A 20,499-nucleotide genomic window follows, 5' to 3' on the forward strand; every position below is an offset into this window, starting at 1 on the left:
CTCTTATCACATCTTCTTAGATTGAATTATTTGAACACTTCTTCCATGATTGTTTTCTAAGTAGAAGTTTTTGTGGCAAAAGAAGAAAGAAGTCCTTCTCAGCATTTTCTCTCTTTCGCAGGTACCTGGCTGCCCACTGGGACACCTCACCCAGGGGCTAGTTCACATTGGTGGGAGTAAGGAGCACTGTTCAGGCTCCACTCTTCCAGCCCCGGATAGCTAGACCCTCCCCCTCCTTACACTGACTACACCCCCCCCACCCAAGTCAGCCATCATTAGCCAGCTTTGCCTTCTCTAGCTGTGACTGGTAGAATTTCAGGACTCAGAATGGGTTGAGATGAAGTGTTAGGCCCTGGGGAGCATGTTCCGTGGGAGAGAGCCTGTCCTGCTTTCTGCAGAAACTGTAAGGCTGCTGTTCAGTCTTCCCATGAGTACTTACTGAGTGCCTATCATATGCCCAGTTGTAAGTACTGCTACCTCAGGAAGCAGAAGAAACATTCTTGCCCTCATGGAGCTTATATTCTGGCAGGAAGATAGTAAAGAAGCAAGCGTATACCAAGCTACATGGTAATAAGCGCTTTGGAGAAAAATGCAGCAGGTGATGACGGGGCTGCCGGGGATGTTGCTACTCTACGTGGGTCGGTGAAGCCCTCACTTGTGAAGTAACACCTGAGCAGGTACCAGAAGTGAGGAATAAGCTATTCAGGTGTCAGGCAGAAGAGCATTCCAGGCAGGGCGGCAGCACGCAGAAGGCTCTCCTACTAGTCAAGAAGAAGCGAGGCTGGTGTCACTGGAGTGTGTGAACAGAGGAAAGCGCTGGGAAATGGGGACAGAGAATGGAGGCCAGATCACAGGACTCTGAGGACACTGGCTTTTACCCTGAGTGAGATGGGGCCTTTGGAGCAGAGGAGTGACATATCTGACTTCTGTTTTTAAAAGGATCACTCTGACTGCTGGGTTGTGAATAGACTGTAAAGGGACAGGGGCAGAGGAAGAGACCAGCTAGGAGACGAGGGCTTTATCCAGTGGGGAGGTGACGGTGGCTTAGACTGGGATGGTTATGCTGACAGTAGAGAGAAGTAGGTAGATATGCTTGGAGGAAGAGCCAATAGGATTTGGTGTTGTGGGATGGAGAGTGAGAGGTGCCAAGGATGATTCCAGAATTCTTGGTCCAAGCAACAGGGTGACTGGCGGTACTGGTTTACTGAGGTGGGGGAAGGCGGTATAGGAGGAGCAGGCTGGGTGGGGCTGGATGTCTTACGTTTGAGGTGCTCAGTGAACAAACATGGAGCTATGGACTAGGCAGTCGGGATGACTCGAGTTCAGGATGGGGGTCCAGGCTGCAAATAGGAACCAGGGCATTGTCAGCCTTAGATGGCATCCAAGGCAGGAGCCGAGATGGGCTCACCAAGAGCACAAGTGTAGATGGAAGAGAGCAGAGGTCCAGCACCAGCCTAGGTGCCCGAGAGGTGGGGCAGTGAGGAGTGGCCAGCAAGGAGAAAGTGACCCGGAAGCCGGTACGGTGGTCTAGCTCGGCTTGTCTCACACTGTAACGGGCTGCAAAATCGAACCTGAGAACTCATTAAAAAAGCAGACTTCTAGCTACCACTGAGAGATCCTGATTCTGAAACATATTAATTAGGCCATGCTAAACTATTGTAACAAATAGTACCCCAAAGCAGAGGTCTGTTTCTCTGGGGTATGGTGTCCAAGCCAGCATTTTTATCATGTTCCAGGGCACATTCTTAGCAGAGCATCCAGGGACCCAACCACTTCGGAAACTGGTGCTGTGCTTTGTGCCTAGACATGCTCCCCACTGGACTGAAAACATCTTGGGAACAGGAACTTGGGGTCCTGTCCCACTTGCACCCCTTCCCACAATAGAATGAGGTTCAGACCTCTGCATGCAGCAGGCACTGAATAAATGCTGGCCAGGAGTGAAGAATGGACAAGCATGAGTATTAAGCACTTATTTTTGTGCCAGACACTGTGTGCTGGTAATTTATGTAGATTAATACGTTTAATATTAACTGAGCCTTAGAGGCAGGTGCTATTGTCCTATTTTGCAGATGAAGAGAGGTGACACAGGTAAGTGAATGGCAGAAAAGATTGAACCCCAGTGGTGAGGTTCCAGAGCTGGTCTCTAACCAGCAGGCTCTACTGCCTCTCATCAAGACCTCCCTTTCGGTACCAGTTGGGTTGTGGTACCTTTACTTCTGGACATGACATGGAGTAAAGAGTACTGGATTTGTAGTCAAAAAGCCTAGATTCAAGTTCCTGCTCCATCACATGTTAGCTGTGTAATTTGGGGCATAGGTGCTTCACAACTTGGGGCCTCAAGTACTTCATCAGAAATATGACCATGATATTCCTATGGGGTTAGTGTGAGGACTGGGTGTGACATTGTATGTGAAAGTACAAATTGCAAAGCACTAGTACATATTATTATTAACTTGAAAAAACCAAACTGTAGAACCCCTACAATTACCCAGAAGAGCTGCCAGAGGGGTGTAGATTGTAGGCAACCCAACAGGCCTTGCTTAACCAGACAGGTTCTCTGTACAAATCCTTTATTTATGGATTTGGTTTTTCTTGAGATTTGGTTTGATAAGTTTCACTGTTTTTAAAAACAACTGTGAAACTTCTGGCTAGCTGATCCCTTAAGTCCTTCCACAGCTGACTGGCTCAGTTGTTGGGGGAAGCCACTCCTCAGATTCTGTCTGCTTTTCTTGGGTCCCCTTCCTGGACTCCCCACCTGCTTTCCCTCTTCTGTCGTCCTGATCAAGCCCATCAGTCCCAATAGCCCAACATCAACCGTTGAACTGAGGGGACTCTAGGCTGCCTGCCCATGTGTGGGCTGGCCGTCTGGGGTGTGCCTGGGGTAACGGACCTCGGGAAGCTTCTCCCCCCAGGGCTGGGGGGAGAGGGCCGCCTTCGGTCCCGTGTGCTTCCTCCCCAGACCTGGGCCAGAGCTGGCCTCACAGCTGGTCAGGAGGGGATTGCCCATCTGCCTTTCCCAGGACATCGACTCATGCCCCAGCCACAGAGTCTTCCAGGGCTCTGGGGGCTGTTGGCAGTCGACAGTACTTCACACATCTGTGGTCAGCTTTGGAGGTACGAACCTAACGCAGTGGGAGGTGTGTGTGAGCCTTGTGGGAAGATGAGGCACAGCTCCAATGATGTTGGCCTTTGGTAGCTAAAAGTCACCAAAAGGTCAAGCCAAGGTTTCTGGATCCTCCTTAGCCCGTCTGTTCTGTAGCCTGCCTAGGGTGGTCTCCGGTCTCTCCCCTTTCCTTAGAGCACCCTTAGGCCATGGAGGGTGGGGCCTGGCTCAGTCCCTGCTTAAAAATGCTTCTGAGTGCCAAGCTAAATCTGAACTGTTGTCCGTTGGCTGTGTATTCCAGCTTCCATGTCACTCCACTTGCAGGGTCTGTGGAATCTCCATCACTTTCTGAGAGCCTCTTTGTGGGAGCAAAAGGCCCATCAGGAAGGGAGACGGGAGGGAGAACGGAGTCTGAGATGGTAGCCCCGTGCCTCGATGAAGCAGGGATGCTCACTCACACTGGGAAATGCAGTCTGGCTGAGGGTGAGGGAGCCTTTCAAATGAGGCGGGTGGGAGCTGTGGCAAGAGAGCTGACCCAGCCTCAGGGGAGCCCTGTGGGGGGAGCCGCCTGGAGGTGTGGTCTGGGCCTCAGGAGAACCAAAAGGTACGTGTCCCCCCCCACCCCCGGGGAGTTTTGAGAAGGACGTGTCAAATGCCACGTAAATGGCCAGAGGGCAACAGTTTAGGAGAGACTAATTGTCAAATCTGATTATGTGGTTACAGTTTAGATCATCAAATGAATATAACTGTGCTTTTCCAAACTACCTTCATGGGGCCTCACCTCCTACCCCAGCACCCAGATGATTTGGGCCTCCGGCTTGTTCAAGGGCAGAGTACAGGTGAACTTGGGAGATGTTTCATTCAGAAACTGGGGATGATAATAATAATGTGTACATCATAGGGTTGCTGTCAGGATGAAAATGAGACAATGTATATAAACTCGCTGGCTCTGAGCCTGCACGTCGCCTCAGTAAGTGTAATCGCGACCCATGTCCAGTTCCAGCCCTTAGGTTCCATTCACATCTTTTCATATCGCCCCCTTGCCGTCCGTCTGCTTCATTCCGATTTGTCCTAGGTTGTCTTCATGGCCCTCCTTCCAATAGCCCTTTTCCACTGAGGCCTTACATTGATCCCGAATTTCCCTTCTTCTGTACCAAATGTTGATGGAGTGATCTGTGCCGGGCCTCGGCTGGCTCTGAAGGTCTGAAGACTAATGAGGACAGCCCCACCCTCGAGCAGCTTGCTGAGCCAAACCCGGACAGCAGTGGGGACTGTGATGGGCGTGGAGCTGAGGCAGAGGGTCAAAGCTTTGACTTGAGTCAGAGCTTCTTATAGAGGAAGCTCTTGCATGGGAAGGTCAGCAGTCTTTATTATTTCCCTCTTGCTCTAACTTCCGAGAGCAAATCTCGGAGGTCTTCTGCAGCATCACCTGGAGCCAGGCGGACTCTGGTTGGTTCTAAGCAGGAGAGAGTTCCCTTCAAGGCTTCCCTGAGTGAGACTGATGTCAAAGCAGCAGCGGCCACAGAGTCAGGAGGGCCTCAGGAATGCCCTTCAGCCCCTGACCCCCCCTTCTCTCCACCAGCAGTGCTTTGCTGCACTCCCAGAGGAAATGAGGAACCAGAGGTCTCCTGACAACTTGGAGAGACATCACACTTCTCTTCAAAGGAATTAAAACCATACCCACATCATTCTCCATCCCGTGTCCAAGAAAACCCTCTTCTGCAAAAGTGTAAGGAAAAGAAAAGACACCCTCCTCTGCCTCTGCGACACCAAAGCCAGCCATCGTGTGGATGGGACAGTTGGGTTTGGGGGGCTGTTGTCACATGTCATCTGGCTGTGGTGGGATCACCTGCTCCCTGCATGGTCTCCCTGTCACGTTAGACCTGATGGGAAATGACCTCTTTACACCTGAGTTTCTCCAAGGCCCTTCCTCTTTGTCTAACCTGCATGGTTAAAGGTTGATGAAAATAAAACCAGTCTGTCCTGGAGGTCACACAGTGGTTGTGTTGTTGTGTTAGGCTGTAGGAACAGCGGAGAGGAAGAGAAGCATGAGCGGGGGCAGAGGCCAGCAGTTGTCTTGAGGGGTTTCACCTTCAGGAGCTTTCTGGGCCGTTGCAGACAGAGGCTTTGGTAACAACTTTGGGCCCATCTCCATTCTCTGTGCCAGTGGAGGCAACGTGCTAGATAAAGGGCTTTTCTTTTTCTTCTTCCTCTTTTGCTGCCTCCTCCTCCTCTTCTTCTTTCTTTTCTTTTCTTTTTTTTTTTTTTGTTGTTGTTGTTTTGTTTTTCATTTTTCTGGTAGTAACCATTCTTCCTGGAAGAGCAGCATCTCAGAATTCAAGGACCAGGTGTGACTTTGATAAAGGGAACTTCCTGTCCTTCAACAGGTGGGCATCTGGCCATACCAGCCAAGGCTGTTCTCTATTAGATCACTGCCCAGGGCACAGGTTCGGGCATCTCCCTGAGTCACAGCATCTTGGGATTTCACATTTTAACTTTTCCTCATCAATAACCAACATCTCCCCTCCTTTAATTTAAGCCCAGGACCTGTCACTGGGTCTCGGGTGGGTTTGGGGAATAACATATTTGCACCTGCCCCCTGTTAACGTGAACCTCGGGGAGTCGGCTTCTTAAGGTCCTGGCGAGGCCTGAGCAGAACTGAGAAATGGGTTGTTTGGCTCCTGGCAGCCCACCCTATAACTGGCAGCTTCATGGGCTGGTGTGTTGTTACCCATCTGTTGCCCTTGGCTCAAGGACCATCCTGGGGCACCTGGCCAGCCTTTGTGCCCCCATCTTATCACCCGGGTCTCACCTCCCAAAGGAAGCAATCTCTCTTGACTGTCAGTACCCTTTCTTACAAAGGGGCCTCTGGAAGGGCTACAGGCCTCTCCCACAGTCCTCAGACTCCCCCATCCAGGCACCGAGGTACATTTAACAACACCCCCTGGACCCTAAGAACTGCTGTCAAATCCAGTCATTAGCAGTAGGGATCTCAGACCTAGTAGTGGGTGCAAGGTCACACAGGCTGAATGGGAGTTAACTTTGGGAGAAGCAGCACTGATTAAATCCCAAATAGGGAGAAACACGGGGCTGTGCTGTAGCAGTGGGTGTGATGGGGAAGGACCAGACAGCAGACCCCAGTACTAGCTTCCAGGAGTTCATGCACTGCTGGCTCTCTGGGATGTCTTATCTCGCCAGACCTTACGTTCCTGACATAGATCTAAGCCTGTTATGTCAAATGTCATCACTAAAATGACAACCAAATTACTTGCAAAGTAAAAAATAAATAAATAAATAAAAATTAGCACCTTGGGCAGTGTTAAAACAATTATTGAGACCACAAAGAAAATGTGGCCATTCCTCAGAATCATATAATTTATTCTGGAAGAGATGTTAGATGTCGGCTGGTCTGAGTCACCCCCATTACTCTAAGATTGTCCCTAAGGCACCCCAACCTGGATATGTCTCCTCCCGGCATCCTTCACTTTCTTCTCTCCTTCATCCTCTCCCATTGGTGCCATGATTTACTCAGCCCTCCAAACTGGAACCTGGGGTCATCCTCCATGTCCTCTCACTTGGCCCTTCCATCAAACCCATTTCTGAATCTATGCATTTTCTCTCAAGAATGCCTCACGAACATAGCTTCTTTTTGCCCCTGCCTTAGATCAGGCTGTCGTCATCCTCTTTGGTCTGTTTTAGTAGCTTCTTCCCCTCAACTCCCCGCCTGGGCCTGTCCTTTATGTCTGTCGTCCCTAAAGAGATGAAAACCATGGAGTGAAAACTGGACTTCCTGACCAGCATACACTCAGGGCTCTTCACAACGTGCTCTTCCCCCCCTTCCACACACACATCTCACGGAGACCTTTCTAGGTGTTCCCAGCTGGGAATTTAGTGGCACAGGGGATAGCAAAACGGGGAAGCCAAACAGGACACTCGGAGTGAGGCAACTCCAAGATGACTCGTAGTGGGAAGCTGCCCACCCCCTCTAGAGCAGAAGGGACCAAGAGAGGAGATGGTGTTTCCAGAGCTTGGGAGCCAGGGACCTGCCTGGTGGAGCTAGTTCACAGAGAGAGGGGCCATTGGTGGGGATTAAAGCCGTGGAGGAGCCCAGTCACTGTTGAGATGCTGCCTGACACTGAGGGATGCAGGAGAAATGGTCTACTACTCCCTTCCTCTTACCCTGCAGTCTCCTGCCCGTGTCTCTCATTGGCTGAATGGAGCCAGAAGCCAGGGGACTATGGAAACACAGTTTTTGGGGGACCAGCCCCCTTGACGATGCAGACCAGGGCAGAGGCAGGGCAGAGGATGGATCTGAGAGCAAACAGGTGGATGACTGGCGTGTTCCCCTAATTTCACTTCAGCTACAGTTAATCATTAACTGTTCCTGAACTTTGTGATACCCTCTGGGAAATTGTTTTATCTCCTTCATTTAGAAAATGCCTCCTCCTTCTTCAAGACCAGCGGAGATGTTTTCTTCTCTCTGGAATCAGCACAGACACCTCAGAAAGCATTAGCTACCCCTCATCTGGGCTCCAGCAGCTTGTTTAAATCTCTCTTGGGGGGACTAGCCACGAGGGTATTGCCATATATCATTCCTGGGTCTGATTTCCTCTGCTCCCCTTGGAGACCCTCAGGGACAGATGTGTTGTCACAGGTCTCCGCATTCTCAGGACCCAACCCAGGACAAGTACATGCTGAGTGTGTGCAGGGATGTACAAACAAGGGATCTGTGGGAGTGTCTTCCCACGGGTCACAGCTGGTGAGTGGCAGAGCAGGAGCTGAGCCCAGGTCTCTGGCCCTGTACCCTGTTCACTCTGGGATTTGATCTTGAACTTTCAAGAATCAGAACTTGAAAACCCTGAAGACAGTTCCTGAGCTTATGTGCTATGAAGTAAAATATAATACATAAAAGCATTCCTGAGTTTTCCAAACCTTCATTAATCTATACAAGATGCTGGGGGACTGTGGACGTAGTGTGGACAGACAGACCTTCCTTTTTTGTGTGTTAAACCTGAGAGTGAATTCTGCTAGACATGTGTCCTTTTTATTGTAACGAAAAGCCAAACTCATGCTGCTTCAGAATGTTAGATTATGTATTATGTGTTCCCCAAAAATGAGTCAGAAGAAATATCTAAGTAAAGAGGGACAGTGGGGTCGGGTTGAGGGCCTAGATATACCAGATATTAAAGTACATGTCAAAGCTTCTCAAAAAAAGGAAGAAAGGAGGGAAGGAAGGAAGGAAGGAGGAAAGGAAGGAAGGAGGGAGGGAGGGAATATTTTAAATCGTGACATCCTAGCCTTTCTTTGGAATTTCTAGAAAATTCTCAGGGAAAAGGTGCATCAATTTATGAAGCTTAAAAATGGCATTTAAAATAAACTCAAAAAGAGTTCTTAGGTAGCAGATGGGATATGATTTTCTCTTGTCTTTCTTGGTTTGAGTTAATAACTCTTCAGCAGGAGGACCATTATAATTCCATCAATGGCAGGAATGGACACTGTTTACTGCAGTAAGGAGATATACACGCTCTAATAGTAATTTTGATGATTTTTTTTTCTTATTTATAAGAACCGAAATCTTTTGCTGTTCCTGTTACATAAGCTATTATACCCAGAGGGGAAAGATTTTAATAAAATGGAGCTCTTATTTCCACTAAATAGCAACCTGGGAATGACAGAGTACCAGCTGGAAATGTTGAATTGCTTAGAGAAATATATTTGTTAGACAAAGAAACGTCAACCTTTATAGTTCTATTATTGGGGCTGTCTAATGTCAGCCAGCGCAGTGCATTGATTCCATTTTTGGAGCTGAGTCACAGGCCTGAAGGAGCTTCAGAGGATGGAGACAGACCCTGCCCTGGGAAACTTCACTGCTCGGTTTCCGTATAAGAACATCCCCCTGACACTTCTCAAGTCCATATTGTAGAGCAAAACACAAGTGCTTATTTTTTTTTATCTAATGAGATAAAAACTCGATTGCATAGAAAACAAGTATTGGACAAGACGACACTGGAGAGTGAACAAGGTCAGCGGATGACTTAGGCCTGCTGACCAGGGCCGGGTAAGACACACAGTGGTAGGGAGAGTGTGGCCGGGCTGTCCTGTCCTCCACTGGCCATCCAGCAGGAGCAAGGAGACTGTCTGTGAGGGTCACATGCTGGGCCTGCCAGTACAAAGACTGACAAGGAGCAGGCCACCGGGCAGCCTGATAGACCAATGGTCCCAAAAGCGGGCTTCAGGGGCCCCGGGGTGCTGGAGTAGGTCTTACTGGGACATGGGTTTCCTATAGCTAATCGGCTCTTGCATCATTCAGGTATGTTCAGGCACAGAATTGACAACTTTGACTTGGAATTTTTCCCCAAGGAGAGCAGACTGTTAAGCATTTACCACCACACCACTGCCTGGGGCTCCCTGAGACCCTTTCAGGGGATCTGCATGGGCAAAACTATCTGCATAATAATACTAAGATGTCGCTTTCCATCTTTACTCTCCTTTAATGAGTATACAGTGGTGTTTTCCAGAAGCTACATGACATGTGTTAATGCAACAGACTGAATGCAGAGTAGATAAGAGAATCCAGCTATCTTCTCTTAAGCCCAAACTGATATGTGCAAAAACGTAAAAAAAAAAAAAAAAAAAGCCACTCTTCTCACTAATCTTTTTTCTTTCGGAAAATGATTATTTTTCATAAAAATATTATTTATGTTAACATATAATTGGCTCATTATTATCTTAAAGTGAATTAATAAAGAAATATTTTCTTTAATTCCTCAATTTTACTCTCAGGTATGGTAAATGTTAATAAATATAACTGACATAAGCAAAAACTCTTTGGGAGTCCTCAAATTATTTTTTAACATTTTTATTGGAGTATAATTGCTTTACAATGTTGTGTTAGTTTCTGTTGTATAATAAAGTGAATCAGCCATATGCACATGTATATCCCCATATCCCCTCCCTCTTGCATCTCCCTCCCACCCTCCTTATCCCACCCCTCTAAGTGGTCGCAAAGCACCGAGCTGATCTCCCTGTGCTATGCAGCTGCTTCCCACTAGCTATCTATTTTACACTTGGTAGTGTATATATGTCAATGTTACTCTCTCACTACGTCCCAGCTTACCCGTCCCCATCCCCGTGTCTTCAAGTCCATTGTCTATGTCTGCCTCTTTTTTCCTGTCCTGTCCCTAGGTTCTCCAGAACCGTTTTTTGTTGTTATTTGTTTGTTTGTTTTTAGACTCCATATATATGTGTTAGCATATGGTATTTGTTTTTCTCTTTCTGACTTACTACATTCTGTATGACAGACTCTAGGTCCATCCACCTCACTACAAATAACTCAATTTCGTTTCTTTTTATGGCTGAGTAATATTCCATTGTATATATGTGCCACATCTTCTTTATCCATTCATCTGTCGATGGATACTTAGGTTGCTTCCACGTCCTGGCTATTGTAAATAGTGCTGCAATGAACATTGGGGTGCATGTGTCTTTTGAATTATGGTTTTCTCCGGGCATATGCCCAGTAGTGAGATTGCTGGGTCATATGGTCGTTCTGATTTTAGATTTTTAAGGAACCTCCATACTATTCTCCATAGTGGCTGTATCAATTTACATTCCACCCTTTTTTCCACACCCTCTCCAGCATTTATTGTTTGTAGATTTTTTGATGATGGCCATTCTGACCGGTGTGAGGTGATACCTCATTGTAGTTTTGACTTGCGTTTCTCTAATGATTCGTGATGTTGAGCATCCTTTCATGTGTTTGTTGGAAATCTGTACATCTTCTTTGGAGAAATGTCTATTTAGATCTCTGCCCATTTTTGGATTGGGTTGTTTTGATATTGAGCTGCTTGTACATTTTGGAAATTAATCCTTTGTCAGTTGCTTAGTTTGCAAATATTTTTTCCCATTCTGAGGGTTGTCTTTTCGTCTTGTTTATGGTTTCCTTTGCTGTGCAAAAGCTTTTAAGTTTCATTAGCTCCCATTTGTTTATTTTTGTTTTTATTTCCATTTCTCTAGGAGGTGGGTCAAAAAGGATCTTGCTGTGATTTATGTCATAGAGTGTTCTGCCTATGTTTTCCTCTAAGAGTTTTATAGTGTCTGGCCTTACATTTAAGTCTTTAATCCATTTTGAGTTTATTTTTGTGTATGGTGTTAGGGAGTGTTCTAATTTCATTGTTTTACATATAGCTGTCCAATTTTCCCAGCACCACTTATTGAAGAGGCTGTCTTTTCTCCATTGTATATTCCTGCCTCCTTTATCAAAAATAAGGTGACCATATGTGTATGGGTTTATCTCTGGGCTCTCTATCCTGTTCCATTGATTTATATTTCTGTTTTTGTGCCAGTACCATACTGTCTGGATTACTGTAGCTTTGTAGTGTAGTCCAAAGTCAGGGAGCCTGATTCCTCCAGCTCCATTGTTCTTTCTCAAGATTGCTTTGGCTATTTGGAGTCTTTTGTGTTTCCATACATATTTTGAAATTTTTTGTTCTAGTTCTGTGAAAAATGCCATTGGTAGTTTGAGAGAGATTGCACTGAATCTGTAGATTGCTTTGGGTAGTATAGTCATTTTCACAATGTTGATTCTTCCAATCCAAGAACATGGTATATCTCTCCCTCTGTCTGTATCATCTTTGATTTCTTTCATCAGTGTCTTATAGTTTTCTGCATACAGGCATTTTGTCTCCTTAGGTAGGTTTATTACTAGCTATTTTATTCTTTTTGTTGCAGTGGTAAACGGGAGTGTTTCTTTAATTTCTCTTTCTGATTTTTCAACATTAGTGTATAGGATTGCAACAGATTTCTGTGCATTAATTTTGTATCCTGCTACCTTACCCAATTCATTGATTAGCTCTAGTAGTTTTCTGGTAGCATCTTTAGGATACTCTATGTATAGTATCATGTCATCTGCAAACAGTGACAGCTTTATTTCTTCTTTTCTGATTTGGATTCGTTTTATTTATTTTTCTTCTCTGATTGCTGTGGCTAAAACTTCCAAGACTATGTTGAATAATAGTGGTGAGTGGGCAACCTTGTCTTGTTCCTGATCTTAGAGCAAATGGTTTCAGTTTTCCACCATTGAGAATGATGCTGGCTGTGGGTTTGTCATATATGGCCTTTATTATGTTGACTTAGGTTCCCTCTGTGCCTACTTTCTGCAGAGTTTTTATCATAAGTGGGTGTTGAATTTTGTCAAAAGCTTTTTCTGCATCTATTGAGATTATCATATGGTTTTTATCCTTCAGTTTGTTAATACGGTGTATCACATTGATTGATTTGTGTATATTGAAGAATCCTTGCATTCCTGGGATAAAGCCCACTTGATCATGCTGTATGATCCTTTTGATGTGCTGTTGGATTCTGTTTGCTAGTATTTTGTTGAGGATTTTTGCAGCTATATTCATCAGTGATACTGGCCTGTAGCTTTCTTTTTTTGTGACATCTTTGTCTGGTTTTGGTATCCGGGTGATGGTGGCCTTGTAAAATGATTTTGGGAGTGTTCCTTCCTCTGCTATATTTTGGAAGAGTTTGAGAAGGATAGGTGTTAGCTCTTCTCTAAATGTTTGATAGAATTTGCCTGTGAAGCCATCTGGTCCTGGACTTTTGTTTGTTGGAAGATTTTTAATCACAGTTTCAATTTCAGTGCTTTTGATTGGTCTGTTTATATTTTCTGTTTCTTCCTGGCTCAGCCTTGGACGGTTGTGCTTTTCTAAGAATTTGTCCATTTCTTCCAGGTTGTCCATTTTTTTGGCCTATAGTTGCTTGTAGTAATCTCTCTTGATCCTTTGTATTTCTCCAGTGTCAGTTGTTACTTCTCCTTTTTCATTTCTACTTCTGTTGGTTTGAGTCTTCTCCCTTTTTCTCTTGATGAGTCTGCCTAATGGTTTATCAATTTTGTTTATCTTCTCAAAGAACCAGCTTTTAGTTTTATTGTTCCTTGCTATTGTTTCCTTCATTTCTTTTTCATTTATTTCTGATCTGATCTTTATGATTTCTTTCCTTCTGCTAACATTGGGGTTTTTTGTTCTTCTTTCTTTAATTGCTTTATGTGTAAGTTTAGGTTGTTTACTTGAGATTTTTCTTGTTTCTTGAGGTAGGATTGTATTGCTATAAACTTCCCTCTTAGAACTGCTTTTGCTGCCTTCCATAGGTTTTGCACCATTGTGTTTTCATTGTCATTTGTCTCTAGGTATTTTTTGATTTCCTCTTTGATTTCTTCAGCAATGTCTTGGTTATTTAGTAGTGTATTGTTTAGCCTCCATGTGTTTCTATTTTTTACAGTTTTTTTTCCTATAATTGATGCCTAGTCTCATAGCATTCTGGTTGGAAATGATACTTGATACGATTTCAATTTTTAAAAATTTACCAAGGTTTGATTTGTGACCCAAGATATGGTCTATCCTGGAGAATGTTCCATGCACACTTGAGAAGAAGGTGTATTCTGTTGTTTTTGGATGGAATAGCCTATAAATATCAATTAAGTTCACCTTGTTTAATGTGTCATTTAAACCTTGTGTTTCCTTATTTATTTTCATTTTGGATGATCTGTCCATTGGTGAAAGTGGGGTGTTAAAGTCCCCTACTATGATTGTGTTACTGTCTATTTCCCTTTTATGGCTGTTAGCATTTGCCTTATGTATTGAGATGCTCCTATGTTGGGTGAATAAATATTTACAATTGTTATATCTTCTACTTGGATTGATCCCTTGATCATTATGCATTGTCCTTCTTTATCTCTTTTAATAGTCTTTATTTTAGTCTATTTTGTCTGATATCAGAAATGCTACTCCAGCTTTCTTTTGATTTTCTTTTGCATGGAATATCTTTTTCCATCCCCTCACTTTCAGTCTGTATGTGTCCCTAGGTCTGAAGTGCGTTTCTTGTAGACAGCATATATAAGGGTCTTGTTTTTGTATCCATTCAGCCAGTCTGTGTCTTTTGGTTGGAGTGTTTAATCCATTTACATTTAAGGTAATTATCAATATGTATGTTCCTACTACCATTTTATTAATTGTTTTGGGTTTGTTTTTGTAGGTCTTTTCCTTCTCTTGTGTTTCCTGCCTAGAGAACTTCCTTTAGCATTTGTTGTAAAGCTGGTTTGGTGGTGCTGAATTCTCTTAACTTTTGCTTGTCTGTAAAGATTTTAATTTCTCCATCGAATCTGAATGAGGTCCTTGCTAGGTAGCGTAATCTTGGTTGTAGGTTTTTCCCTTTCATCACTTCAAATGTGTCCTGCCACCCACTTCTGGCTTTCAGAGTCTGAACGATTAGCTGTTAACCTTATGGGGATTCCCTTGTATGTTATTTGTTGCTTTTCCCTTGCTGCTTTTAATATTTTTCTTTGTATTTAATTTTTGAAAGTTTGGTTAATATGTCTCGGCCATGTTTCTCTTTGGGTGTATCCTTTATGGTACCCTCTGTGCTTCCTGGACTTGATTATTTCCTTTTTCATCTTAGGGAAGTTTTCAACTATAATCTCTTCAAATATTTCCTCAAACCCTTTCTTTCTCTCTTCTTCTTCTGGGACCCCTATAATTCGAACGTTGGTGTATTTAATGTTGTTCCAGAGGTCTCTGAGACTGTAGTCAATTCTTTTCATTCTTTTTTCTTTATTCTGCTCCCTGGCAGTATTTCCACCATTTTATCTTCCAGCTCACTTATCCGTTTTTCTGTTTCAGTTATGCTGCTACTGATTCCTTCTAGAGTATTTTAAATTTTGGATCATCTTTACGATCATTACCCTGAATTCGTTTTCAGGTAAGTTGCCTATTTCATCTTCATTTATTTGGTCTTGTAGGTTTTTACCTTTCTCCTTCGTCTGTAACATAGTTTTTGTCATTTCTTTTTTTTTTTTTTTGATGGGTGGTGCTGTATTCCTGTCTTACTAGTTGTTTGACCTGAGATGTCCAGCACTGGAGTTTGCAGGCAGTTGGATAGAGTCAGGTCTTGGTGCTGAGATGAGGACCTCTGGGAGGCCTCACTCTGATTAATATTCCCTGGGGTCTGAGGTTCTCTGTTAGTCCAGCGATTTGGACTTGGAGCTCCCACCACAGGAGCTCAGGCCTGACCTCCGGCCTGGGAACCAAGATCCCACAGCCTTTGTGGTGTGGTAAAAAAAAAAAAAAAAAGAAACAAAGAAACAAAGAAACAAAAGGAGCAGTAAAATATCAAAGAATAAAGAACAAAGTAAAATAAGAAATATAGGGCTTCCCTGGTGGCGCAGTGGTTGAGAGTCCGCCTGCCGATGCAGGGGACACGGGTTCGTGCCTCGGTCCGGGAAGATCCCACATGCCGCAGAGCGGCTGGGCCCGTGAGCCACAGCCGCTGAGCCTGCGCGTCCAGAGCCTGTGCTCCGCAACGGGAGAGGCCACAACAGTGAGAGCCCCTTGTACCGCAAAAAAATATAATAAAAATAAGAAAGATAAAAAAATATTAGGAAAAATAAAAGTATAATTGAAACAACTGGTTGCTGGGGGTTCCTCCTGTGCACTTAGGTGTCTGTGGTCCCTCACCAGTGCCTAGTAGGTGCCCTAGTTGTCCTCACATTTTTTAAGAGATTTTATTTTGTAGAGTGATTTTTGGTTCACAGCAAAATTGACTGGAAGGTAGAGAAAGACAGAGACACAGATGAGCACATTAAATTCTTGTGCTAGGAAATAGGATAGAATGTAGTGGAGGGGAACCCAAACTGAGTTTTGTACATCCTACTCCCTTGTTCTGGGGGCTCAACAGACCTGCTGCTTTAGAGTATATGTCTGAGGGTCCAAATTTAGATGCTCTGTGACATAGACACGAGTGTGATCTTGAGAGAGAATCCTACAGGGGCATAGGACGTGAATTGTTCTCCTCCCTTGGGACTAGAGGACACAGGACGGATTAGGGCAGTTTGGAATAGGTTCTCCCCCTTCTCTGAGAGAAAGGTGAGTCTTGGTTATTAGGTTGTTTGTGTACATCAAGTGCTGTGCCTCTTCATCATCATAATTAAAACTTTTTTGTTAAATCTCAAGAGTAAACAACGTCAAAGGGGGAACAATCACATCTTGTTCTGCTCACCTCCCACCCTTGAAATTCTGCAGGAAACATGCAGGGAGGAAAACGTGGGGCTTTGGTCTCAAACCCCAGGACAAAGAAGACAATCCCCTGGTCTGCTGGGCTTCTCCAGAGAGCAAGCTTTATTCGCTGAAAGAGGCCAGTTGCTTCCTCTGCTCCATTCATCCAGGCCACAGCCCGGACTCAGCAGCTGACCTGGGCAGAGCTTAGGGTTGAATGGGGCTGCCCATCTCTTGCCTACGTGGTCAGGCCACACAGCTGCTCCCAGGCCCAGCTGAACTGGTCAGCTCCAGGAGAATCATGAGGGATCCCAAGAACAAGCCATCCTGAAGGCCAAGCCTTCCTGTACCACAGCCACATGGAGGGATGTCACCCCCAAGGACCACCCATCCTTTCACTGTTTGCAGACACTGAAACCACGACTCCTGGCACTGTGCCAAAAGTAGCAGCATGCCTGCAGGGCAGACAGACTGTTGTTAACCTGGGGACCCCGGTGGGGGTCCCAAGGGTCCTTAAGGGTACACATGTAAGACGTGTGTGCTATTTTATAGGGAGAAGGTCTAGAGTTTTCATCAAATTTTCAAAGCCAGGGGAAGTCCTTGCTCAGAAAAGGTTAAGAATCACTATGTTATGACTCATTTATTTTGTAACTGGAAGCTTGCACCTCTTAATTTCCCTCACCTATTAGAAAAAAAAAAAGAATCACTATGTTAGAGGCCAGTACTACTTAGAGCTGCCCTGCTGAGGGTCTCACAAAAAGTCCATTGAATAACTTTAACTCAACAAATAGCTGAGTTGTTCTCCACACCTGGCTTAGTGCCAAGGGCTGGAAATACAACAGTGAGCAAGACCAGATGCTATCTGTGTATCACTGAGGAGCATAGATATAAATAAAATAATCACACAAGTGCGTGTCCAATCTCAAATCAAGCGTTGCTCTGAAGGAGTGGAACCTGGTTCTATGACAGATGTAACAGTGGATGAATGGGTTTTTGGTTTTGTATATTTTTAAAATATTTGGATGGATAATATATCCATATTCAAAAATTCAAAAGGATTATAAGCAAAAAATCCACCCCCCCCCCACACACACTTACCTTTATCCCCTAGCCACCCCCTGGAAGCCTTGCATGTTTTACAGACTGATGAGTAGACCTCCTGCTGTCAGACCAGGGGGAGAAGAAAAGGCTTACCTGAGAATATGAAGCTTGCAATGAAATTTGAAGCATGAATATGAGTTAACTAAATGAGGAGGCCTGGAAGGGGATAGTGGAAGCACGGAGGCAACAGCTCGTGCAAAGGCCCTGTGGCAGAAGACAGCATGATATATTGGAAGAACTAAAAGAAGGCCTGTGTAGTTGGAGTGCAGGAAGCAAGGGGAGGAGAGGTCCAGGATGCTACTGGTTGGGGAGGATGCATTCTTGTAGCCTGCTTAGCACCACGGGCTTTAACCTAAGAGCACTGGGAAGCCACTGAATGATGAGGGGAGATAATCTTCCATCATACTTGTATTTTGAAAATATCACCCTGGCTGTATGGAGAATGGATTGGAGGGGAAAGCAGTTAATGGGCTTTTATTTAGCTCAGGTGAGAAATGGTGTGGCTTAGTGGTGGTGGTGTATTTATATATTTTGCAAGGAATGTACTGGTATACAAAGTTCTTGCTTCTAAAAAATGTTAACAAAACGTTTGTTTCAATTTTCTCAAATGAGTGGAAGAAAAATCCATAACCAGAGTTTACTCAGAATGTAGTTAACACCTGGCTATATTTTGCCCAAGCATGTAGCCACACTGAAGGATAATAGCATCCTTTTGATGGACAGTGGGCTGAAATCTCACTGAATCGCGCTAGAAGTTATCTGGTCCAGCCTCCCGCTGAGCGCCCCAAAGCCACCTCCCCTCTGCAGGAGCCCTCCAGTGGCAGGAGATTGTTACTATGGTTACAAAGTCATAACAGAATGACCCTGTGGGTGATGTTCACTAATCAGGGAACAGATGATTCAAACACCTGATGGCTGTAGTTGCTGTGGTGTTCGCACACTGAATTTTCCTTCTTTTCTCCTGATCCCCCAGAATGGCTTGTTCTGAGGAGCAAGGAGGTGTCCCCTGTGGCTTCATCCGCCAGAATTCTGGTAACTCCACGTCTTTGGACTTTGAGCCAGATGCAGAGTACCAGTTTGTGGAGCAGCTGGAAGAGCGCTACAGATGTGCCTTCTGCCGCTCAGTGCTTCACAACCCCCACCAGACGGGCTGTGGGCACCGCTTCTGCCAGCACTGCATCCTGTCCCTGAGGTGAGCGCTCAGGGCCTGCGCTCCGGCCAGAAGTGGACAGGGCTGTTCCTGGGATCTACGTGTCATCTGTGGCCGCTCAACTGTAATCGTGGTTTCGGGAATTGCTGCGGTTGGCCACAGAACCACGACTATGAGGACGGGCCCTCCCAGCACCCTTCTCTGAGAGCCTGAGGAATAATCTTCATTTTTTTCCGTCTTATTGATAGTCACCTTTTCTGAAAATTCAGACCACACCTGTTTTGCACACGAAGGCAGACCTCAGTGCACAGTCCATGTGAGGAAGGACCTGTATCTCACGGGGGTCTTTCCTGTAGGCGCCCTGACCTTTCCTTGCCTTGAGGCAGAGGTGGTGTCGCATCTGGAAGGTTCCTTGCCGCCGTGGATACTCTGTCGACTCCCCGGCAGCTGTAAAACGTGGGTCGTGCCATTTTGAGGTGGAGACCAGGAGAGACATGGAAGCAGGCCTTGGGGGTTTATACAGGGATGCCACGGGAGTTGTACCCTCCCAAGCTTGCAAAGGGGGTTATTACAGCACCTTCTCATTCATTCCTGGGTTCGTTCATTCAGCACCTGTGTGTTCCAGACACCCTGCTAAACCAAGCTCTAGTGCACAGAGGTGAAGAGCTGGAGGTCCAGTGTGACAGAGGACCCTCTATGTTCTAGTGAAGGTGCAAGTTGGGGTGCAGTGTGGTAGCACAAGACTGCCGAGGGAATGTTGGCAGAGGACATTTGACCCTGTCTGCAGGACTCCCTCTTTGACTCACATCCTGGAGGATGAATGGGAGTTTCTCAGGCAGACTGAGGAGGTGCTGAAGTTGGGGTACTGGGGGGCCCCTTCTGGGAGGATGGAACAGCATGAATAAAGGCAGGGCCTGGCCTGCTCAGGGGGAACTGCAAGGGGGTGGCTGAAGCGCTGCGGCTGCTCTTGGATGGGCTGTTGAGGTCAGCCCTTAATTCTGGCTTCATTTTGATTTTTCTTTCCAGAGAATTAAACGCAGTCCCACTCTGCCCTGTAGATAAGGAGGTGATCAAATCTCAGGAGGTAAGACAGTTGTGCTTTGGGTTAGCAGTTCTCTGGGTGACGGAGCAGCCAGTGTCCTGGGTTGAATTGGACAGAGAAGTTGGAGCAGAAGAGTGGGAGGGGGACCTTCCTTGGAATCCATATTCCTCTACTGTGGGGTAAGGTGGGACCCCACTCCCACCCCTCTTTGAGAGAAGCTAGTTTGAGTCCTTACTGACCCCCCCCAGGATTCTTCTCCCACTTCTTCTTTACCCTCTTCCTGTACTAGCTCCAGTTACCATGAGTCACTTGCAGAAATGAAACACCCTGCTTCCTGGAATCACTTTCTCATCTGTTTAGTCTCTAAAACTTTCTTTTATTATTATTATGTCTAACAATAGCTTTATTGAGATACAATGCATTTACCATAAAATTTGCCTTTAAAGTGTACATGTTTCTGGGGTGTGTGCCTAGGAGTGGAATGACTGGGTCTCATGGTAACTCTGTGTTTAACGTTCTGAGGCACTGCCAGGCTATTTTCCAAAGCAGCTGCACCATTTTACATTCTTACCAGGAAGGTATGAGAGTCCTAACTTCTTCACATCCTTACCAAAATACGTTGTGGTCCATCTTTCTTATTATAGTCTTCCTAGTTGGTATGAAGAGGTATCTCGTGGTTTTGATTCTCTAATGATTAATGACGCTGAGCATTTTTTCATGTGCTTGGCCATTTGGATATCTTCTTTGTAGAGATTCCTATTCAAATCCTTTGCCCATTTTTTAAGTGAATTGTTTGTCTTTTTAGTACAATGTTCATGCTCCTTCTCTCTGCTCTTATGATGCCTTTTCCAAATGCTTAGTTGTACTTGTGTCTGCCTCACGCACTAGGCCAGGGGTTGGCATACTACAACATGGGATTTGTTGGGATAAATCCAGCCTACCACCTGTTTCTGTGTGGCCTGTGAGCTAAGAATGGTTTTATATTTTTAAATCATTGAAAAAAATCAAAAGAAGGCTACACAGGAACTTTGTACTATTTTTTACAACTTCTTGT

The 20,499-nt window shown here is 45.2% G+C and overlaps 1 protein-coding gene across 5 annotated transcripts in view; it reads left to right on the top strand.

The window, feature by feature from the left end:
- TRAF5 (TNF receptor associated factor 5) overlaps positions 1 to 20,499 on the top strand; it is a 46,145-nt gene that overhangs the window by 9,914 nt on the left and 15,732 nt on the right. For 2 of the 5 annotated variants that reach the window (XM_073802998.1, XM_073802993.1), the window contains exons 2-5: positions 4,689 to 4,832; positions 14,782 to 14,860; positions 18,227 to 18,445; positions 19,430 to 19,487. In XM_073802998.1, the coding sequence (XP_073659099.1) occupies positions 18,228 to 18,445; positions 19,430 to 19,487 (276 nt within the window). In that variant the 5' untranslated portion in view covers positions 4,689 to 4,832; positions 14,782 to 14,860; position 18,227. The other 3 variants (XM_073802988.1, XM_033853013.2, XM_019918375.3) reach the window with 3 other exon arrangements.

This window comes from Tursiops truncatus, chromosome 1, assembly GCF_011762595.2.
Source record: "Tursiops truncatus isolate mTurTru1 chromosome 1, mTurTru1.mat.Y, whole genome shotgun sequence".
NCBI classification, from domain to species: domain Eukaryota; kingdom Metazoa; phylum Chordata; class Mammalia; order Artiodactyla; family Delphinidae; genus Tursiops; species Tursiops truncatus.